The 25,008-nt window shown below is 32.4% G+C and overlaps 1 protein-coding gene across 4 annotated transcripts in view; it reads left to right on the plus strand.

The window, feature by feature from the left end:
* Positions 1-25,008, plus strand: part of ZNF280D (zinc finger protein 280D) — a 108,299-nt gene that overhangs the window by 63,791 nt on the left and 19,500 nt on the right. For 2 of the 4 annotated variants that reach the window (XM_081289643.1, XM_081289644.1), the window contains 6 exons: positions 297-431; positions 2,279-2,586; positions 2,733-2,873; positions 9,502-9,564; positions 14,923-15,041; positions 15,186-15,219. In XM_081289643.1, the coding sequence (XP_081145769.1) occupies positions 297-431; positions 2,279-2,586; positions 2,733-2,873; positions 9,502-9,564; positions 14,923-15,041; positions 15,186-15,219 (800 nt within the window). Of the gene's footprint in view, positions 1-296; positions 432-2,278; positions 2,587-2,732; positions 2,874-9,501; positions 9,565-14,922; positions 15,042-15,185; positions 15,220-15,803; positions 21,786-25,008 lie in introns of those variants that run through there. The other 2 variants (XM_081289641.1, XM_081289642.1) reach the window with 2 other exon arrangements.

Genomic DNA, 25,008 nt, shown 5'->3' on the forward strand with positions numbered 1-25,008 from the left:
ATGTTTTAGCTCATTTTCATAGTATCATGTTTTTAAATAATTTAAGTTTATAATTAAAAGCTTTCATACATTTGGTATAACTTCTATTTGATCCTGTTAATGGAACTTTTATGTTTGACTCTATATAGTAACAAATACATTTGATAGTAATATAAGTTTTAAAAAATGAAATTATATTTTGGTACTATTTATGACAAGAAATAGTAAACTTTCATTAAAATTAACTTAGAGTAGTTCCAGGACACAGATTTTTGTGGTTATAAAAGTTATTTTTCCTTTTTTCTGTTTCTCAATAGAAAAAAGGAATACATCGTTGTACAAAATGCAGACTGCAGTTTTTGACATGCAAGGAGAAAATGGATCATAAGACACAGCATCATCGAACATTTATAAAACCTAAACAACTAGAAGGATTGCCTCCTGGAACAAAAGTGAGTTCAAATATGTTATATTTTAACATTTTGTATAATAAAAATTAGCTCTAACCTGGTTTTATCTATTAAATATGACTTTTTAAAAATGACTTCAGATTTTTATTGACTAATTTTAGATTTCATTGTTTTATATGCTTAGAAAGGAAAGCTTTAACCATTGTTTTAAGTTCAGTGGTGGGTACTATTTTGAAATGGCATTCCTTCATTAAAAGTGCACCTAGTTTAACTGTTCCTTGGGTCAGGGGGTTGTTTCGATATTATATAGGCTATTTTTGAACTATTCCATTGGCAATGTATATATGTCAGTTTTAGCAGCTAAACTCTAAGAGGCTTGATATCAGGAATCTTATTTTATTTATCTTTGTATCCCCAGTGTCTGGCATAGTGCCTTGAATGCCATAGGTTCTCAGATGTTTGTTGAAATTGTTATCATTTATTCTACTCTCAGAGAAGCAAGTACTGCTGCTGGACAGCATTATATTTTAAGTGAGCAAACACATGTCTGACTGCATACTGATGATTGTAATTTGCTTTTCCCTTTTTGCCTTATATACATCTGTTTTCTCTAACTTCTTTACATACAGTCAGCTCTTGAATATTTGCTCCAGTGGAGGGAAACAGAGGCATGGATAATCCAAAGTGAAATAACCCCCAAAACATTTATATTTGGCTTTGGGTACTTACCTTTGAATGTGGGTATGTCTGGTACTTGAATTAAATAAAATAATATAAAGCCATGCTCTGAAGACTTAGAGCAAGAGAAGCTATCCAGCATTCTTCCCTGCAAACCATTCATTTCATGCTGGAACTAGACATGCAGAACACTAATGTAAGCAGTGCAGTCCTCTCTCATTTTTCCCCTTAATAATAATAATAATATTAATGATAATGATACTAAATGTTGTTATGACATCTTAGATTGAGGCTTTCAGTGTACTTTTCATACGTTGTATTATTTAATCCATACAATAATTCAGTGAGTAGAAAAGGCAAATAGTGCCCTGTATTTTAGATATGAAGAAGTTTGAAGAGGATATCTTATTTACTCAAGATTACATGGCTTGGAAGGCATAATGCGAGATTCAACCTCAGTTCTTTTGATTCCTGACCTAGTGCTTTTGTATAATACCCAAGCACATGTTTCATAGGACTTCATCATAGTCTGTTTCTCACATGCATGAGGAGAGTATAGTCAAGTGATCAATGAGAATGTTGGTAGACAATTGACCTTTCCGTTGTCAACTAACAGATATGATTGAATATTTTCTATTTTGAACACTAAATGATAAATTTTGTGTTAGTTTCCTTTAAGAGAAGTCTCAATATTAAATTCTCCACACAGTGCAAAAAGTTGACTTAACTCTTTCTTATAACATTTTATAAGCATAAATCCAGGGTAATGAGCCCCCGCAAAGGAGAAGTCACATTTACTATAGATCTGTTTGTTTTGTAGTTATGAAAGGGTGATATCAGTAGGCCTTTCTAGAGTTATTTTTCAAGCTTTGTGAAACTTAGACCTATATATGAATTTTTTAAAAATTATGTCACAGCATAAAAATAGCTTTGGAATGTGCTCTTTTGATAGTCATATAATTTTTATTAACTCCTAATTACTCATTAATAACTGTGTTTACACGTAACTGATTTTACATTAAGTGAATAAATATCAAATTTAACTTTATTTAATTGTTTTGAACATTTGGAGTAAATAAGACTAAATACAATTGTAGTTTATGTGTACTCTTTCAAAATACTTGATGTTTAATGTTTTTTGTACAGTGATATTTTAATAGTAATATAGTGATTTTTTTTTTTTGAAGTAAATATATTCTGCATTCTTGTAGGTTACTATTCGAGCTTCAGTTGGACCTCTTCAGTCAGGATCTTCACCTACACCTTCCATTAATGCAAGCACTTCTACCCTTCAGCTCTCACCTCCAAGGACTAAAAATATAACTGCTAAAAATCCCACAAAATTGAATACAAGTAAACCTAATACAACCAAATCCAATGCAAGTAAACCTAATGGAAATAAGCCTAATGGAAGTAAATCTAAATACAAATCAAAAATCTCTAATTTGCAAAAGAAACAAAGCACATTGGCTAATAGCAATAAAAAAATCAAAGTTAATACTGCATTGAGGAACTTAAGGTGATATTTTATTCCTAATATACAATACCAATTTAAATTTAAGTATAAAAACATTATACTTTAGTTAATTAGAATAGTAATATGGCTCTTACTTATTACTTTTGTTTTAAAATATATTTATACCATTTTCTTTGTGTCTCCATAAGGTGTCGTCGGGGCATTCACAAGTGCATTGAGTGCTGTTCTGAAATAAAAGATTTTGCAAACCATTTTCCTGCATATGTCCACTGTAGCTTTTGCAGATACAATACTAGCTGTAGTAAAGCCTATGTAAATCATATGATGAGGTAAGAAGGGTTAAACCTGTAAATTGACAACTAAAATTATAGTACAGGAAGTTTTTGTTTTGAAGCAAAGTTATCCCTATTAGAAACTAGTTTTTCTCCTCAAAGAGCCAAAAGGACCTAGCAGTAAGGAACTTCTAAGATACTATCTGATGTTATTTTCCAACATAGTAACTCAAGTAATTACTGGTCTTAAATTGTAAGAACGATTAATTAAACTAATAAAATTAGGATAGGTTTATTGGGGAAATAATTATTCTGTTTTTTATTTTTCCCTATAGGTATTTAGAAATGGTGATTTTCAAATAAAACTTTAAGTGTTTTAAGCTTATTTAGCATACAAATAAATGTCCTCATTAGGAATATCCTCTTCAAATTAGTCACTTTTTGAGAAGCTGTAGTTTTGTGATGAAATCCAATGATTACTGCTTCTGCTCATAGAGGAATATCGTTACCTAAATTTGATAGTTGAAACTATTAACCTTTTATTCCACTAGTAGCTGTAGCTTTTTAATTAATAGCTAACATTATTGGAGGATTTTCAGTGATGTTGGGAACTTCATTGAATCTGGTTTTCTTTCTATGGTCCATTCATCTGTCAGGCCATCTATATATACATTTGTTCAGTGAAAACGAGAGACTATTCTGGTTATGATGCCACTGTTGGAATTCTTTTTCGTTAATTCATTTAATTTATGTTGTTTGAGTACCTATCATTTACACTATGCTAAGAAACCCCTTCAGAACCCACATTACTTTCATTTGTATTTCTTTAATAGGAGAATATTTTATTCTATCAGGATGGATTTTTATCTTTAAAAATAGTTCTTCCATTATAAATGTGATATACTGCTTATTCATAGTGAGTTTGTTCCATTTAAATAAACATTAGAATTAATGTATAACTGAGTTTCTTGGAGATCATGACATAACCTCAGTTTTACTTTCTTATCATTATCAGATACTGCTTTTCCAGAATTCTCCTACCTTTCATGGCAACTTTAGCCCTTCTCTCTGCTTTTCTGCCTTGATGGTTGGCCTACCTCCTGGTGTCTTGGCTTCTTTAGTGCCAGCACTTCACATCAGCTTTTAAGTTTTGGGTCCTCTTCATTTTTAATCTCATCCTATATACTCTTCATTTCTTCTGAATTCTTATTACTCCATAATGTTCAGAGTTTTGACTCTTTCTGCCAGTCTAGCAGCATTCATCTAACTTTATAGTCGTCGTGGTCCTCTGTTTCAAATCCTGTTCTTTTCTTTGTCCTCTACATTTTTATTCATGCTCACCTAGCATAAAAGCCAGTTTAAGATTTCAGGCTCTTCCCCTTTCCATCTTTTTATATGCCAAATTCTAGAATACAAGAGTTTATTTATTCATTCTGACTTTATAATCTTTAACTTTGATTAAGACCTCTTTATTTTTCTTTTTAAAGACCTCCTTATTTTTACCTACAGTGTTTGTTTAATCCTTTTTCGGTACCCTAAAGATTTTATTTTCATCTTTTAGTTGTTAACCCAACTTATTAATTGCTCGATTGAAGGTCATCTTTTTCATTTTTCCTAAAAGCGAGGTCTTTTCAACTCCAAATATTTTTCTTCATCCAGATATTAATCTCAGAAATTAAGCTTGTCCCATTTCTCCATAGCCAATTCTATCTCTTATCTCCTTCAATTCATCATAACCTTATTCAGTTAACTTGTATCTTCATCCCTATCTCACTATTGGACTTCTTCTGCTTATAAACACTTTCAGGGTTTTGTTTCTTTAATTTTAGGATGAGGGAGCTATGTCCTTCCTGTGTATTTTCTTTATTTCTTGTTTGCCTTTTTCCATCAACATTTTTCAAAATGTTTGTTGCCAGCTTAATTGTGACTCATTTCTATACCCTTTTGAGTATCATCCCTACCTATCAACTAACACTGCCCCTTTAAAGATTATTGTGTCATGTACTTATCACCACACTTTTCCTCTTTTTTCATTCTTTACTCCGTAACTTTATTTTTAACGTTGTTGCCACTCACTTTTGAAACGTTTCTCTTTAGTCTCTAGTAAACCGTTAATACCATTTTTCTTCTTTTTAGGTGACACCTCTATTTCATTGCCTGTCTCCAACTGTTTATAGTGCCTTTCTTAGTAATTTTAGCACTTGCACTTTCAGCTTTCAACTTGAAATCTTAGAATTTCAATCTTTTGTTTTTCTGAGATCCAAATCTGTGTTTCTAATTATTTTGTAGATGCTTTTACCCTAGACCCACTGGCATCTCAATAGAACAACAACAACAAAAAAAAGCGCCAAATATTATTATCTGTCTCAGATTCACATTACTACCATCCTAACTTTTTAAGTTCCATCTCTTTCAAGGCACCATTTTGTGTGAATGTTCAGCTCCAGCTAGAAATAATTTACTGTCTCAAGTTTCTGAAACTCAAGAAGTTCTTTTGATTCACTGTGCATCATGGCTTCCTGAGACTGCCTCCCAACCACTGCAGTATCTGATACTCCTATTGCTCTAAACCAGGCCCCATCATCTTTTCTCCTAGTATACTGCTGGGTGGAATGCTAATCTCTTATTGTGTTAAAACACAAAGCTACCTAAGGATGTCTTTTATTTTGCCCTTAATTTCTAAAGGATCAAATTGGAAAGTATTTTGTGTTTCTTAAACTAAGGTTCATTCTGGCCTTCCTTCTCCCATTTAGGTTTCTCCCATCATAGGTTTCCTTCCTGTCCTGAAGAACTTCCAAATCCATTCTATCTCCAACCATTTGCAATTGGCTCAAGACATTCTTCTTACCCTTTTCCAAACCACCCAAACCTACATTTCATTGTCATCACACATACTCCTTATTCATTGTTAGCTCCTTTCTCCTTTTTTTTGTTTTGTTTTTCCTTCATTGATACCGTCGTTTCCCTTTGCCTTCTCACTGAGTAGCACACCCTTATTTATACTTACTGCAGATACTTGATCTAGGCTTGAGGTTTTTATGAAGGGAAGCTTCATTTCTCCAAAAGATGTGTACATTCAGTTCTTACCCTGTACCATACCAACTCTGTAGCCTTTCAAGTCGTCTTTTTCTTTCTGATCTCATACCTGCCCAGTCTCTTCTATAAAGAGAGACTCTGATCCTCATAAGTTGGCTAATCTTTTCTAAAGTATTTTTCTTCCCATACTTATTTTATATAGTAGTTTTTTTCTTATTCTTTATTAGTCCCCATGACACCCTGTCCTTCCCTCCCAGTTCATCTTTCAAGTGTCTGGTCAATTCTTTTGAATTGTGTACCATTCATCTGATCTGCCTTTCATTTTATTTGTGTATGTAGAATCTCCTTCAGAGATTGATCTTTGTATTTATCATATCACTTACCACATTATAAACTATAAATGATAGTCATTATTTATAATTAGAAGAGGCCCCAAACATAATCTCAGAGAAGAGATTATAAAATCTTGAAGCTGTTGGAACATCTTTAAATTCAGACTCTTTGAAGGAAACAGATCATTAACTTCATAATTATAAATTATTTTTTTTAAATAGTATTATTGGGGTCAGTTATTTAAATTATTGTACTTTGCTAATAGCTTGTAAGTGGTAATAGAAATCACCTGAGAAAGTGAAAATTAACTACTATATAATATTACTGTTATTCCTCAAAAAGATATATGAGACAACTTTTTCTTCTACATGTAAGAGAATTAAGTTAATGGACATTACTAATATCTCTTTTTAATAGTATTTATATCACCCAGATTCATTTTCACAAAAACTGATTATTACATACTAGGAAGGTACAGTTTGTGTTTTAGTCAAAAGACCTGACAAGAACAATTAGAGAAGGAAAAGTTTATTTTGGAGCTCATAGTTTTAGAGGTCTCTGTCTGTAGATGGTTGACTCCATGGGCCTGGGCCTGAGATGAGGGAGAATACCATGGTGGAAGCATATGGTGGAGGAAAGTAACTGGGGACATGGCATCAGGAGAGGCAGAGCACTCTCATGATCACAAAATATATATCCAAAGACGCACCTCCAGTCACACCCTACCTGCCTACAGTTACCACCCAGTTAATCCCTATCTGGGATCAATGCACTGATTATGTTAAGGCTCTCATAACCTAATTGAGTCATCTCTAAACTTTCTTGCATTGTGTCACACACGAGCTTTGGGAGGCTTATGAAACTGTAACAGTTTTCTAGAAAGTGTGATAGGCAGGTAGTATTGGGGGTCAAGTCCTTGCTGTTAATTTTTGCTAATTAGTAGGAGAAATATGTTTACCTAGGTTAATGTGATAAGCAGATAACTATGAGAGCACAGAGAAGGTAAGAATAAATTCTTTAAGAAGTAGAGAAGACTTTCTATAAATGACATTTCTCTTAGGCTTTGAAGGATGATTTTAAATGTTTCCAAGTAAAAAGAAAGCTGTTGTAATGATTTGTTCCTGTACACAGAGTTCTGTGTCACTGTTGATTTTTTATCTTGCATTAATTTATGAATATATATTCATTCCACATTTATTTATTAGCATTTATTCTGTATCAGACCATCTTCTTCTCTTTCACTCAACCATGAATTCTAGGGCAGGCAACTTACCACTCTAGTTATTATATCATCATTCTACAATTCAGTGTCTTAAATAGTAGGTATACCATCAATATTGTTGGATGTTAAGGAAGTCATTCCTTTTGTGTTTCTCAGAAAGTCAAGTTGTTTCTTACATGGAATCAAGATTATTAAGGAAAATATGGTCAAAAAGGGATTTTGTCCTCAATTTCCTTGAGGTATAATTTATACCTAATAAAATTTACCTATTTATGAAGAACAATTCAATGAGCTTTTGGTAATTATAGTCATGAAGTTGGGTAGCAGGTTTTTTAAACCTACGTCTTAACACTGTATTTTTACTGTATTGAATAAAAGTCTTAGCCTTTTCTGTTTTCTTAGGTGTATTTCTGTATTGCTATCAACTTTGTGGAAATAGGGAAGAAAGGTAGCTTTTTCCTCTTTATTTGTGAGTTGTGATTCACTTTTCCATTCTTACATTACACAAAATTGTAGTTGTAGAAGTTATGTAGTAAGTACAGATGAGTCAAAGAGACAGTATAAATGCTTTTTTTTTTTTTCAAAGATAGGGAACTCTATAACTGGATTCAGACAACTAAAAATTTAATTAGGAACATTTGTAGATATTTGGTCAAGTTATAGATAGATGTGGAAGCCATCAAAAAGACCCTAAAATATAATTTTTCTCTCCCCTTACCAAAGAATAAATAAAAACAGTATACTTATTTGAAGAGAAAAAACTTTAAAATGTCATTTAAAAAAATAACTTATTTTGAACTGAGCCTGGTGGTACACACTTGTAATCCCAGTGACTTAGGAGGTTGAGGCTAGAGGATTCCAAGTTGGAGGCCAGCTCATCAATTTAGTGAGACCTAGTCTAAAAATAAAAAGGGCTGGAGGTATATTTCACTGGTAGAGCCCACTGGGGTTCAATCCCCAGTAAACCTGCCTCCCAGTCTTGGACTCATTCCTCTAAGGAAACAATTATTTATATAATTTTTTGCACACAATTTCAGGGCTTCCCAACCCCCTGATCTCTCTAAAAAATTTATTTTTGTGATAATATCTTAAATTCATAAATCTCCAAATAATAGTTACCCCAGCTTGAAGAAATGATATTTGAAATCTTCTGAGGCTGTTTTCTGGGGATTATATTTAGCCAGAACATTTCTATTCCTTTACATACAGGCTTTACTGATGTGAGTAGCCATTTACCTAGTTTGTTGGCTACTGCTTTTCAAACTTTAACTTGTGTAAGAACCACTGAAAAACTTGTTAAGGCAGTTTCCTGGATCCCACTGCCAGAGATTAATTCAGTAGGTTTGTGAAGAGCCTAAGATTTTGCATTTCTAAATAAACTCTCGGGTGATGGTGATACTGTTGTCTGTGACTTTCAGATATAGTGTGCTAAACTACTACTGTTTTTCTAGTACAGAAAGCTTTCCTTATTGGCTACAATGTTTGGTTAGTGGTTTTTTGTTCTGTGATTAGAGGAAGCATTAAGGTATGAGTTCTGCTTTGTTTCTTGAACCTCTACTAACAATTACAAAGAACTGTCTAGATGTTTGAATTTACAGATGGTAAACAGTAATATTTAGCTCAGATAGTGTGTACTTTCTAGATCAATTGAATTCTGTTCCCCTCCTTCTATACCAGCATGTTAAGATTATTAAAAAATTATTTTCAAAAAGTTGATTTCTAATGATAATTCAGATTGTAGCAAAATTAGTTTGTTAATAAAAATTTAGAATCATTTTAAATGCATAATAAATGAAAAATTTAGTTTGTTTTTTAACTCTTTGAGCATTTCCTTTTTACATAATGCTGAGCTATTGATCATCTAAGTATATGCTTAGGGAAAAAAGTATCTGTCATTAGGAATTAAAAGCAAAATGCAATGTCAGATCAAATGTTGAATTAAACAGGGTTAATGGTTCAGTATTTACACTGTAGTCTTTTGAAAACTAGAAACTTAAGTACAGACTTGAAATATGTTTATAAATTAATATAATTATTATTATGAAATAATAGAACTCTATACTAAAATTATTAAAATGTCTTCTGTCTCTCCAGCTTTCACAGTAGTCGTCCAAGTAAAAGGTTTTGTATATTTAAGGAGCATTCTGAAGATCTCAGGTAACTAGTTGATTTTTTTTTTTATTCTTTCTACTAAACAATGGTTATAATTTACATTCTTTCTTGCATAACAAATTTATTGAGATATAATTCACATGCTGTACAATATGCATTTAACAATAAAATTAATAGGTTATGGTATTGTGCTATATTATAACTATACAGTATACTATAGCATCCAAACCTATAATAGGTTATAGTATTATACTGTACTGATGCTGTACAGCAATGACCACAGTTAATTTTAGTACATATTGGTCATTCCAAAAAGAAACCTCTTCCCCATTCATTAGTGGTTATTCCCATTTCTTTTCAACTCCCCCCATTACTAAGCAATCATGAATCTACTTTGTGCCTATGTAGATTAGTTCATTCTAGATATTTTCTACAAATGGAATGATAGACTGTGTATGTAGTCTTTTCCAACTGCCTATAAAGGTTTATGTATATTGTAGCATGCATGTATCAATGCTTCATTTTTCAAAGTGCTGAATGATATTCCATATTATGAATATGTCATAGTTTAGCTATTCATTCAGTTCATTTTCACTTTAGGTTGTTATAATGCTACTGTGAACATTTACATATTAGTTTTTATAAGGACATGTCTTTTTATTTTTCTTTAGTATATACTTAACATTGAATTTGCTGGATTTTATGGTACATTGGTCCTTTTGAGGAACTGCTAAATTGCTTTTCAAAGTAGCCTCATTATTTACATTCTCACCAGCAGTGTATGAGGGTTCTAGTTTCTTCACATCTTTTGTAACATTTGGTATTATATCTTTTTTGTTATAGTCATTCTAGTTGCTAGGAAGTGCTGTATCATTGTGGTTTGCACTTTTAAATTAAACTGTCTGGGAGTGCCAGTTTGTGAATCTGAGTGATTCATAATGGATATTACATTGTTCCTTATAAGACCTGAGATGTGCCATTGATCTCTTGGTAAATTTATTTCATTGGTGACAAATGGTGTCAAGATGAAATTCTCATGCATTTGCATTGTAAAATGAAAGGAAAAATCAGGCCCACCAACAATATTTGAATATCAAAAAGTTACCTAAGATACCTATTAAAGTGACGCTGTTAGTTTTTGAAGCACATGTATGAAACCACTGAAATTCTTGAAATCAGTAGTCTTCATAATTCTTTTTTTGTTTGTTTGTTTCTTTTTCAAATAGAAGTATACAGCTTAGCTTCTGTAAAGAAACTATGGATGAATGTTGATAATTAGCATTGGTTATACCACACACTGAATTCAAAATCGACTGAGCACCATTTTTTAAAATTCTGATTTCCTTAGTTTCTTTTTCTTTGTTTATTTTCTGCTTATGTTGTTATTCTCCTTGAAATAACAATATCTTTGTTCCACCAAACTAATTTATTGATAAGTTTAGCCAAAGACTTGTTTGGTGCTTTGGGTTCATAGAAAAGGAGGAAGAGGGAATGGCATTATGTCTTAGGATCTTTGTGTTTATTATCCCCTATGCATAGTTTACTCTTTCCCAGATATTGTATGGTTAGTCCTTTATCTTCACTCTGACAGTGATCCTTTCCTTAATTACTGCATTTGAAATTGTATCCACTCCCCCATGCTTTACCCTAGCACTTTTACCTCCTTTTAATATTTTTTTTCCTAGTGCATTTGCAATACTGTATATTTTACTTTTTGTTTGTCTGTGGTCTGTGTTCTCTTACTACATTCTATGTGGCTTGTGGGGTTTTTTTTTTTTTTTTGGTGGTTGTTGTTCATTTGTTTTTGTTTTGTTTAAGCCTAGCATATAGTAGGCATTGAGTAAATATTTGTTGAATAAATTGATGTATATGGAAAAAATTATGTATTTGGACAAAAGGTCCCATTTATGATGCTGAGCCAGTAGCTCACAGGAAGATAAAAAATAATGGTTCAATATTAAAACTTAGTCTCATTAGAGTGTTTATTGTATTCAGAAAAATTGATTGTTACTTGAGGTATTGCCTTAATAAAGACTTTTATAAGAATGAATAGGATTTATTGCATTTTAAAAAATCAGATTTTAATTTGATTTTTACCTCATTATTGTCTAGCTCAGTTGTGTGTTAGTTTTTTAAACGAATTATCTGATTTTTTAAAGGTCTGGAGTGTTTTCCTCTCAACTTCCATTATGTCTCGCATTGAAATTGGTCAATTTCTATGAGTGGAACTTAGCATATTTATAAAATTCCATATCACCCAATCTTTGTAATTACTTATTGAAATGGAATATTTTTTATTGTGTATATTATGTGTATTATGCACTTATTGTGTATGTATTGTAGCAGGTCCTGTGTAGATGATAGGGATAAAGCAATCTTGGAACTAGCCTTCAGGGAATGTAGTTCATTAGGTGGGAAATAAAGTATGAACAGAAGTAACTATGGATTTTAATAAGTGCAATAAGTTATTTCAAAGAAGTGAGAGATTACTTGGAATGATCTGGATAGGAATTAGGTTTACTTTGTTTTTAAGGATGAGTGGGTTTTTTTGTTTTTTTGTTTTTTTTAACTGGCAGAAGAAGCAGAGGGGTCTTCTAGTTGGAGAAAATAGCACAAAAGTGCAGAAATGAAAAAGAGAAGGCATACAGAAAGAATGGCTAGTAGTAAATGGATGGAACATGATGTTTGTGTGATAGTAATGGATTAAAGTCTGTAGCAACAATTTTGAGCTTACAATTATATTGGAATGCATTGAAAATTAAACTTAGGAAATTTGGACTTAATTCAGAGGGCACTGGAGAACCATTAGTGTTTTGTGTAGAATCAAGTGATACTGAAGGAGAGTTGAATTCAGGGACATACAAGGTGAGTTGTAGATGCATAAATTATTTAGATTAGGGATCTGAATTAAGGTGGTGAGGTGGTATTACATTGTGTTTATGATGTAATATGGGCTCTGGAATCAAAGTGCATAATTTTACACCTGATTTTGACCTTTACCAGTTCTATGTCCTTGGTAGGTTACTAAGCTAACTCTGTACTGTATAAAAGGGTAATAATTATAACACTTAACCCTTCAGGTTGTTTTAAGATTTAGATGAGATGATATGTTTAAAAGCAGCCTGGCACAGAATAAGTACTCAATAAGTTGTTAATATTATAAAATGCTTGACATATTAAATGTTTTAAGAAAGGAGAAAGTCATAGGTAACTATGGTTTGAGCTTTAGTGTCAAGTGAAATGGGACCATAAGAAAGTCAGGAGGAGATGATTTGGGGAGAAAGCAGATGATTTTAGATTTGATGTGCCAGTGAATTCTCTCAGTGAACATATATAGCATGCTGTTAGAATAGAACTTAAGGGGGAGAAATCAGTCTGAAGTATCCTGTTTGTTTGTATTCATATACTGGTAAAACATATATATTATGTAATGAACATCAAGTATATGAACGCTGAATTAAACTTTGTATTAAACTGATAATAACAGTGATCAGTTAAATGATCAATTTTTTTCACCTAAACAAAATTTAGGTGAAACTTTGATTTATTAGAGAGATTCCAAAGACTCTTATAGACCCCTAAGTAGAGGAGCAACAGCCAGAGCAAATAAGGAAAACAAAAAGTCATCAAGAACTTACTGTAGTTCTCTCTGCTTTGACCTGCTAACGCAGCATAATGCTGTCTTTATTTTCTCTGGACTTGGGTTTCTTTCTGCTTTCTCTGTACAGACCATCTTTTCTCTTCTAATGACCCAACTATAATATTCCCAGACTCACATATTTTCCCAAATCAAGAAATTTGATTATAAATTCCAATTATAAATCCCTGTTTAAAAACAGATTGAGTTAGTCATGCCATCCCTTTTAAAATTATCTATATCCAGTGGAATAGGCAGTAGCCTGTTCTTTACCAGTGAAACTCTTTTTAGTATCTATGAGGGCAGTTTGTTCATAGAAAAAAATGTAGTTATTTAAGCTAAATATTTTACATTTTAACTTTCTTTAAGCTTTTAAGTCTAACTTAGAAATACTCCATTTAGAATTTGAGTACTTTTTAGTAATCACTTTCTAGAGGAACTTTAATTTAATGTAAGATGAAGTTCATTTAAATTGAATACGGACTGAATTTTTTTTCAACAGTGACATTTAAGTTCAAATTACTTTAAACAATTTAGTGTCATTTATCCATTAAATATACTTGATTTTCTTTTAAACGACACTTCAAATGCTTGACCCAACTAGCTCCCAATTGCTTAACTTTTTAATAAATCTAATAAGTTCAATTATATAGTGGCTTTCTAAGTTCTCTGAACCATCTCAAAATTTTTACAGTCTTAATAATATTTAAGATACTTTTCAACTAAAAGTCACGAGATCAAACACATTTTAAATATGAATCTTAAGGCCATTGACACATAACTTTAATATGCCAGTTATGTTTAAATACTTCAGATAGCAAATGTTATTCAGTTTAATTCAGTGAGTATAAGAACTACTCTGGACTCAGCAAAAGTTTTTCATGATTTTGGGACTTGTTTCCTAAATTCCTTTGAAAGTCCTTAATCATTACATGTGTTATTTAAGAATCAAGAACATACTGGAGTTCTCCCTGCTTTGACCTGCTAAGGCAGCATGATGCTGTCTTTATTTTCTCTGGACTTGGGTTTCTTTCTCCTTCCTCTGTACAGCACTCACAAGTTTTGTTAAAGAGAATGAGTAGTATAGGCCCCATCAGGTAGGCAATAGCATTCACAGTGCTGGGATGATGAGGATTCCAAATTTGTGGACTCCAACATTTTTATTAACTACGTCAATTAATTCCATGTTAAATAATAACCACCCTTTGAAGATCATGCTAAGAACCTTGGCATGTAGTGGCAGGTATCATACTATACTTCTAAATACTTTATGATTTTCTTCTAATTTTGTCCTCAACTAAATAAAACACTAGATTATAAATTTCATTCAGGTACTGACTGGCTTTTTTGTTGTTGTTGTTCATAATAACAGTGATACAATTGTATAAAGACAATCTCAGTAAATATATATTGAGTGAATGAATGCTATTCTCACTTTGCAGATGGGCAGAGGAACAAATAGAATGTGACTTGCCTATATTAATGCAAATTGTTAATGGAACCTAGACTGGTTGTAGGTCTTTTGACTGGTACAAAAGATAAATATTTATAAAACATAAATACTCTATGTAAATAAGTAGTAGCATAATTTGGACATAGCTATACCATTTTATAGAGAATCATTTCAGTTACATCAAATTTATATAACAAATAGCAAGTTACATTTATTACACAAAAAGATAATTCGTGGAAAAATAGTCATTGAACTTGTATATAGATTTAATAACAGATAAAAACTTTTCTTTTATGCTATTTTTTTTTAATAGGGGCATTACTCTAGTGTGCCTTAATTGTGATTTCCTAACTGATGTTTCTGGCTTAGATAATATGGCTGCACACTTAAGTCAACATGAAACCCATACTTGCCAAGTTGTAGTAGAGAAAGGTACGTATATATAACTGTGCTCTTGTGGATTTGATATTTATTCCATTATTTTTGGTCAACCACAATATGAACTCTTTACTAAATCGTTACTCTCATCATGGTTCATATGCTGTTGTCAATATAAAACTTTTCTTCTAATTTCAGTTTCTGTCTGTATCCCAACTGAACATCTTTCTGAGTAAGTTTAATTTTTTTCAGTGCATTTTACTTTGATGGATTTTAGCACTTACTGCATTTTTAAGTGTATCATTAATAGCAATGAAAAATTATTTTTTTTAAATGTTTTTTAAACCTGCTTGTTGAAATAGGTTCCTGCTCTGTGGAGCTTGTGACCTGATGCAAGACAAGTTGGAATTTCCTAAGTTCAAAGTTCTGAGATATTTTGTTACACAAAGCCAGTCAAGCAGCCAAGTTTATGACACTAGCTTTCATTATTCAGCTCTGTTCAGCTTATAAATGGGTTCAGATTCCTCTACTTTATCTTTGTGTCAAGTTGACATATCTTAACATACATTTTTTTTCTCCAGTTGGTTTTCTCTAAAAATAACTTATTGCTATGGTCTTTTCTTTCTTTGCTTAAAATAATTTGTGTTTTTTCTCTACTGCACTTGCCTTCAGAGTAATACATTCCAAGTGATATGGTTGTTTGTCTTTTCTTCTGTTTTGTCTGCTTCTTAATTTCATGTCTTAAGTTTTTGGACCAGATGATTGTCCTTTTACTCATTTGTTGTCTGTCATTGCGCTATTTTTTTTTTTTTTCAGGTGCAGAAGCAGCCCAGAGATTTCAAAAAATATCCAGGGTACACCTGGACAGTGTCCCCCTTCGATGGACACAACTGATGACTGTTCTCTCTTTCCAAGGAATGTGAATAATTTGACTGTGGGACCTGCTCTAGGTTGTGGCCTCAAGAAATCATATCTTGGGGAAACTCCCTTCCTGCATGACTGGCCTCTTGTAAGGCTGATGTTGATTTGGCCAGAGATGGCCTCGGGGCCCACCAAATTGAGCATGCTTCCCACTGGCAGCTTTGGCTCTCCATCTTAATAAGCTCATGGGCCAATTGTAACTAAGAAAAACCTATCAAATCAATGGTTCAACATACAAATTAAAGTTTAGTCATTTTGGCTGCTACCCATAAATCTTCCTCTATCCTGAATGCAATCCAAGAAATATAAAAAAATCTAGTTGTTAGGAAATCATGACTATTTTTCATGTCCTTGGAACAATAGGTCTCTATAATTATGATTCAAAATCATAGTTATTTTTACTGTTATTTAAAATTTATCACCCAGTATTAACTCTTAAATTTTCTCAACAATACAATTCTCAGATTTTTTTTATTTTTAAAAATTTAGTTTAATTTTAATAGCTTGATTTTATGTTCTCTAAATTTAGTGATATCTACTTTATGATATCTATTTTTCTATTCTTTTCTTTAAAACTTGTTCAGTGTTTGTTTTTAAGAACACCAGGAGATTCCTTAAGAATTCTCTTCAGATTTCACGTAACTGCCTGTTGATAGCTTTATAGTATGGCTGTTCTCAGACAGTTATGATATTTTCTGTCTTGTTTCAGGATTATTATTTATATTACCTCAATTTTGGCTTCGAAGGTGTTAAAAATTGGTAAAGCTTGCAGATCTTAAAAACAAGTTTTAAAGTAACATATTTGTATATCTAATCTGTAATTTAATAAAAATTATTTTGTTTAAATGTCTCATTATTTGCTAGTGAACAATTTCTTATAAAAACTATTTTATCCTATTGCTTTAATTGTTATATGGAAGCGTTGTTATGTGGCATGCAAACATAAGAGCTAGTGCATCTTGCATTTTTTCCTCTAGCATAATTAAAAGTTCATTATTTATACTATACTAATTTCTTGAATTTTAAAGCAAAGTGCCTTTTATGCCTTAATAGCCATAAGGATCATCAGACTCTGAAATTATAACTCAGGTGTGGTTTCTTTTATTCTAAAATCAGAGATAAAGCCAGTTTAGATGACTGCTTATTTTGTAATGTTTACCTTATGAGTATTAATCAAAAAAGTTAAATCCTGTTAGCTTTAATTATCTGGACAAATTTATAATGTAAATGAAAGATATTCCAAAATGTCCAAAGGTGACTTGTTTCTTAGTATTGAACTTAGTAATATATTATTCTTTCTTTCCTTATCTGGCTCCCTGAAGTTTTATCATCTTCCTTCTTTCTACCCAATTTTTAAAAATTTTGCCCAGAAACAACAGTTTATTTCCATTTTGACATTGATTCTTTATATGTTTATAGAATAGAAAATTTGCTTTTGCTTGGTTGTAATTAAAAAATATGATATAGCAATATGAGTACTATTTTATAATTTTTCTGAGACTTAATTTTTTGTAGTATCAAGTTCATTTCCTTGAAGTATAAACTGTATTATCACCCGTAACTTCATTTTTAAAAAATTGGTTTGACTAAAGCAGGACAAAGCTTGCTAATTATTATAGATAATTAGTTGAATTTGTGTGATACTAATAGGTTTTAGCTTAAGCCTGATCTTTCTTTACCATCAGGTTATTCTAAATAGTTTATTTGCCTCATCAAAAATAGCCATGTCACTTGTTTGTGCTTTTTGGTTACTGTTGAATAGGTCTAATTTTTAGTTTGAGTCTATTGTCATTCTTAGAAAATGACTCTTAAGCTATAGAAACTTGGATTCTTGCCTTATTGTCACATTTTGGCAAAACATCTTGCCTATATTTTAGATGATGATCAATACTTTAAAGAAGAATGAAGTAGGGAAGAGAAATACAGGAATATGGGGTAGAAATTAGGAGACCACCATTTTAAATCTGGTATCAGGGAAAACTTCGAAGAGACATGACATTTTGAGTAGAGGTGTGAAGGAGGTGAGCCACTTGGATATCAAAAAGAGCATTTCTGGGAGGAAAAAACCTCCAATATGGGATAATTCTGAGTTAAGGAACTGTTAGGAGACTAGTTTGGCTGCAGTGGAGGGAAGAAGAAGGAGACTAGTAGGAGATAGGCCTGTGAGATAATGTGGACCATGTGGTATATGAACTTAAAGACCATTGTGAAAACTTTGGGTTTTACTTTTAAATGAGAAGCCATTAGTGAATTTGAATAGACGATACCTCAATAAAACTCCAAATAAATAAATATCTAAATGTAAGAATACCGTATCACATTATGTGCTTTCTTGAGAATAGTCCTAAGATACCAAGGGCAAAATCAGGGAGATTAGTTAAGGGGTTATTTTAATAACACAAGTGGGAGATGATGGTCGCTTGGGTAGGTGATAAGTGACTCCTTTTTGGACATGTTTTGAATTTTTTGGTAATTTAGATATGAAGTGTGAGCTAACATGTGAGGATGATTCCATAGTTAATATTCTGAGCAGCTGAAAAGATAGCATTGTTATCAACTGAGATGGAGAAGACTTAAGAGGAATAGGTTTGGGAATGAAGAAGAAGATTTTAGTTTGAGACATATTTTAGTTTTGAGATACTTATTTGATAGCTAAGTGGAGATGTCATAATCCTTTATGAATTTAAGGGTAAGTTTTAGGCTATAAGTATCATTTAATATTTTTAAATGTCATAAGAATGGATACAAGTGAGACTGGGGGATTCTAAAAAGATCAATGTATTGTTAATCATTGTCAGTATCCTGGTTGTGATATTGAACTATAGTTTACAAGATGCTATCATTGGGGGAAACTGAGCAAAGTGTACTTGAGATTGCTCTGTATTGTTTCTTATAACCTTACGACCATGTGTGAATCTACAGTTGTTCCAGCATGAAAAAGTTCAATTTTAAAAAATTCATGGAAGTATATGAGCTCATCAAGGGGTAACAGTGGAAATAGAGAAAGGGCAAGGTCCACAGGTGAGCTCTGAGGACTCTGACAATAAAAGGTTAGAGAGATGAGAAGGAATGTACAAAGGAAACTAAAGAAGGTATGGACAGAGATGTGGGAAGAAAATCATTAGTATGGTGATGCCCTTTGTGTAAATGCAGTTACTAAGTTTTAGAGGTCTAGAGATCTGTTTTTCAATAGTGATTATGACTAAGTTTCATAGTTTATTCTTATGAATTCACATATCTATATCCCCAGTAACAGAAACAGGAATTCTTGATCTTGAGAAAATTTAATATCCATCTTACTCTTAGGCACATTCAACTCTGTATGTGTACTCTTATAAAAATAACCCTCTTCCATTTTTATAAAAGAAGGTAATTGTGTCATTATTTCTCCTGTTCTGTACTGTAAAATTAATGCCCATAATTTATACATAGTTTTGGGAAAACTGTTTCTGTGGTCAAAATTCAGATTAAAATTAAATGTGGGATTTACCATGTTATATTTGGCCTGTGACTATAGAAAGAGTATTTATTCAGCCTTTGAATTTTTTTCCCTTCTGTCATTACTAATTTCATGACAATCTCCATAGAATGGTCTATAGAATAATGATTAGATTTATCATTCTGATTTTTCTATTGGAAAATGTAAATGTAGTGTTGAATAAGAAGGACTCTAGAAATTTCATTCATGTTCCTGAATCATTTATAAGGTAGAGTGCATAATTAGATGCAAGCAAGTACATTTTCACATATTTAGAAATTTTATCTGGAAAAAATGGTTTCCTCATTATTACATTTAGAAGTCTAAGAAATATATAACAGTGCAGAGCCTCTTCTGATTATAGCAGCAAGGGATATTTTTGATGAAGAGTATGGTTGCCTAACATGGCTTCACTGAGAAGCTTAAGAGTTTCTCATAATTATGTCTAGTTTCTCTCTGTAACTTCTTGTACCTAGCTTTTGTAGAGACTGTTATTATTTCCAGCATTTGTAATATCTATTAAGATTCTTGAAATTTTTTTCTCATTTTGTTAAATTTAATTGCCTTTCTTAATGAGATCAAGAGGTCTTCCTTGGTGATAAGATTTGAACATTTGATACCCAGATTTGATACATTCAGCCCTCTCAGACCTTTAAAGTGACAGGGTGATGTGGTACGAGTCTAGGCTCTGTAATTGATTGCCCAATTAGGAGTTTCTATCCTGTTGTTTTCTAGATGTAAGTGACTTACGCAAAGGCTACCTAATCTCTGTACCTCAGTTTCTTATTTATAAAACAAAGATTACAAAAGTACCTACTCTGAAAGTCTTGAGGGAATTAAAGGAGTTAGTTTTCATGTAAAGTACTTCAAAAGTGATTAGCTAGTTCTGGTGGCTGAGGCAGGAGGATCGCAAGTTCAAAGCCAGCCTCAGCAATTTACCAAGGCCCTGAGCAACTTAGGGAAACCTTGTATAAAATTTAAAAATTGAAAAATAAAAAGCTCAGTGGTTAAGCAACCTTGGGTTCAATCCCCAGTACCAAAAAAAATAAATAAATAAATAAATAAAGATTAGCACATAGGAAACACTATAGAAGTTATCAGTGATTCTATTGTTATATTTCTACACTCCATGATTTTATTTCTGCCTACATTTTATTCAGGTGGAATTGCCCTGATCTTCAGCCTTCAATTTTTCTTTCTAGGCCTCCCAAACCATTTACACAAATTATTTCTGTTAAATTTCTTTAGAGGTAATTGCTGCATCATGTATTAGTCATACCATTTGATTTTTGGTCTCTGGTAAAGCTCATTAAACTTATATTTTTAAGAAATTTCTATGAATACTCGTGGGTTTATTTTAGTCGTAAGTGTCTTTTATAAATCAAATCAGTATTTTCCCCTAAGTTGTAATACCTTAACTTGACTATAGTGTGGACATCTTGTATTTATGACATAATTCACTTCTGATTTTGAGATGTTTCTGCAGTCTTACTCTTGTCAGCTTGTATTTGACCACATACAAAAGTTTACTATCTGCCAACTTAGAGGGTCTCCTGTGCATCTCTTTTCTGTATTTTTTATTAAAATAAGAAATCTTACTGTTTTTAATTGTCCACACTGAAACTGTCCATACAACTCACTGTGAAGTCTGGTATTGTGAAAGGAATGTAGTCTTGAAATAAGATAGACTGAGGTTTAAATCCTAGTTTTACATCTAACTAGCTCTATAACTTTGAGTAAATTATTAACCTTGTCAAGTCAGATTCCTCATCACTGAAAGATAAGTAATAATTCTTTTTAGGTTGGCTTTAAGAAATAATGCATGGAAATTAATTAGTTAAATTACCAGTTTTAAGTACTTCAGTTAACTGTTGATTCTGAATTACTTGGTACTGACCTGGAAGAAAGCCCACACTCACTTTTGTCACTGCTCCTACTCCAGCTTTCCTGCTCTTAATCCTGTTACTCCTGTGAGTACTGCTACTTCCTGATGGCAGGGGATCCTAGAATCTATAGAATCTTCTCGTCACTGAGTTTCAGTGGCAGTACGTTGGCATTGTGGTTATCTGTAATTTTGACTCACGCAATACTTTCCTCCAGACTGCTTGGTGGATGACATCTCATCACAGTGCTTTTATTGAATCTTGTGTACAAATTTTCTAATGTAGAATTGAGAGTAATTCTGGCTTTTTCTGTCTAAAGACTGGGAAACAACACTGCCTTTTTGAAAACTGGTACAAAATTCTGTTTAGAAGGAAATCATGCTTTTTTAACTTACAGAATCCTTTTTTTGAAGAAAAATTTATTATTACCAAGTATTTATGTCCATAAATCTTGGCTGTTAATTTTGTAAGAGTTTATAGTTCTTCTAGTTAGCAGTAGTCACATAGCTATTTCTTTTGTAGAATTTGAAATGATTTTTCAACAATGCCTCTCTTGAATGTTAGGGGCTGGGGATATGGCTCAAGCGGTAGCACGCTCGCCTGGCATGCGTGCGGCCCGGGTTCGATCCTCAGCACCACATACAAACAACGATGTTGTGTCCGCCAATAACTAAAAAATAAATATTAAAAAAAATTCTCTCTCTCTCTCTCTCTCTCCCCCCCTCCCTCCCTCCCTCCCTCCCTCTGTCACTCTCTCTTTAAAAAAAAATGAATATGTGAATAGAATGGCAAATGATAATATGGTAGGTGGGAAAGGGAAATGAACACCTGTGTCAAAGAGCAGAATAAATTAGAGCTTCACCTCTTTTAAAAAAAAAAAAAGAGATATTATTGAATTTAGTCATGAAATTGCTCTTTTCTGTTTCCCTAATCTCCATGTAGATCAATCGTAACATAGAACAGAAGTAAAGTTTTGTAAGATACTTTTTCTTGACAAAAAGTGAATATAAAAGGGTAATTCCCCTCTAGAACATTTTTAGAGTGTAAGAGCCTGTGGTAAATGCACAATAACTAAAATTTGGAAAATTAGGCTACTTAATGAGTTATCTTTCTTATTGATTGAATCAGATATCCTAAAAAGCACACTTTGAAGTGGTTTTAAAAATTAATTTAGTTCTTCAAGTGACTTCCAAGTTTGTCTAAGCAAAATGCAGTGTATTGACTAAAGATAGAATGTCAGCACTAGCACTGTCTCACCAACTTTGTGGTCAAGTTGCCTCACTTCATCTGTGAAATGAAGTTGATAGTAATCTTTGAAGATTTAAGAGATGCACAGTGTGCTTTAGAGATTAAATTTGTGTATACACTTTGTTAAATTCCCTCTAATTTAAATGTACTAAGAAGAAATAGAAACAGAATTCTGACTTTCCTTAAAGCTAAAGAATCGCAAGAGAAATACTGGGTTTCATCTTTAGTACGTTGCTCTTTTCATAGTATAATATAGATAAATCTTTTCAAAAGTCATTACACTGGACACTGATATCCTGCCTTCAATATGCAAGACTCTGTGTCAGGTGTTGGAAATGAACACATGAATAAAAAACATGATTGATATCATTCACCATGGTAATTATAGAATAGGAGAATCAAAAATGTAGACATGAAGTTCACGATGAATTCATATCTTCACAGGGCCACATAGCCAGCTGATAATCATTTAAACCATTATCATTATATATATTGAATAGCTATAATTTTTGTGAAATACTATCCCAGAAGGAATCAGAACCTGTTCTTTAAGTGAAATATCATTTTATTATACCACTTGCAACTAAACTGTTAAGTCATTAATTGTTTTTCATATATGCAAGCAATAAGTAAACTCTTCTAGGGGTAGAATGACAATGTTTTTCTTTAAGTCTTACATTTGAAACTATATCAAAATTTCTGTTAAGAATATTTACTCATGTTGAGTCTATGAACATCAAAGAATAAGGGCTTACACCATTGTTTTTCTTAATTTCTGAACTTGGAAGAATCATTGTTTCTAGTCATAACCCAAGTTATAGAATCTTAAGTGTTCAAAATGGTCAAAATATCTTCATATATTTAAGTTAGAAGAAGGAAGAGGAGGAGAAGGAGGAAAAACCAAACACCAAACCACTCTGATCTATGAGTTTGGGCATCTTTCTTTAACTTGAAATGTGACTGGGGTTGGAGGTATGAGAGATTCTTTTCCCTAGATTCTCTCACAGTCATTAATCAAATTTTTGGGAACTGGAAGATAGTTTTTTCTTTTCAAGGTGGATATAACACATTTGCTCCTCATATGAAGTTGCTAGTCAGTAGATAGGAGCTGTGCATGAAGATTTGGTGGTTTCGTGGCCAGGCGTGGTGACATATTTAATGTCTGTAATCCCAGTGCCTGAGAAGGCTGAGACAGGAGTATCATGAGTACAAGGTCTTTCTCAGCAACATAGCGAGGCCCTAAGCAACTTAGCAAGACCTTGGGGATGTGGCTCATGGTTAAGTGCCACTGGGTTCACTCTCTGATATAAAATAATAATAACGGTGGCTCCTGGCAGTTGGGACTAATGCCTTTGATATCTGATTAGCATGAAAGAATGGGAGAAACAGTGAGATGCAAAGATAAATGAAACTGTTGTGTACTTCATCATTTAGAATAAACCATACCAGCTTTGGCCAGTGATTCTGCAGTTACTGCCATTTAAAAAAATTTTTTTTGGTCTCCTGGTCTTAAGGGTAGTTTATACATTATAAATGAAATGTCTAGGGTATGATTCAGTTTTGCCAAAAAAACCACATAACAATAGATTCCTACTCTTTCATTAATTCTGCCTACATCAGTGGTCTTTTTTTTTCCTTTACATTTTCACATGCAAATATTTTGTTTTGTTTGCTTGTCTGTCTTTATCTAGTTCTGTCTTCTATCTAGAATGATTTTTCTGCCTTCTTCCCTAACTTTGGATGATAGCCCCAAACCAGGTGTTCAGAAATAGTTAGATCATTTCATACTAGAACAAATAAGGCTGATCCTAGACCAAAAATCAAAAGAAGTATCTAATATATTGTGTTTAAGAGTAGGGTGGAAGCTTGGCAAAAGAATCAAAACAGTGGAGATAATTTAGGGAGTAAAAGTGGCCTGTGTTGTGCACTCTCAAGCAAGTCTTGAGCAGGAAGTTTGGAAATAACAATAGGTAACATTTATTGATCACATACAATGTGCCCTATAGTCTTCCAAGTATTTGATATTTATTTACTCATTTAATTCACGCCGATTTCTGAGATAAATGCTATTATTGGCCTGAGTTTATGGATGAATGAATATTTCCCTCCTTACAGCTCTTCTCCCCATCCTGTGGTATGTTTATAGTGTGAATGAAGCCTCAAAAGAACATAACTACTGTCATTGAATCAGAATATTCCTTTTACATGTAGCCTTATGTTGGTCATGTGACCTGCAGAAAAATACAGGAAACCATTTATTTTATTTAGGACTTTACATAAAAGGGATTATCATTTAAAAACAAATATATTTAAACAGGTTTCTATAGAGAAGAAAACTTACATACTTTCAATTTTATTTGCTAATGATGTTGAAATTGATCACCAGTCTTTCTGTTCTCTTTGCATTGAACTCAGATATCCTAAATACTACACTACATTTTTCTATTAAAAAACTACATTTACAGGTGAAAAGTGTAATTACTTAAAGGCA

Source organism: Spermophilus citellus (assembly GCF_964194105.1).
Source record: "Spermophilus citellus genome assembly, chromosome: 4".
Taxonomy (NCBI): domain Eukaryota; kingdom Metazoa; phylum Chordata; class Mammalia; order Rodentia; family Sciuridae; genus Spermophilus; species Spermophilus citellus.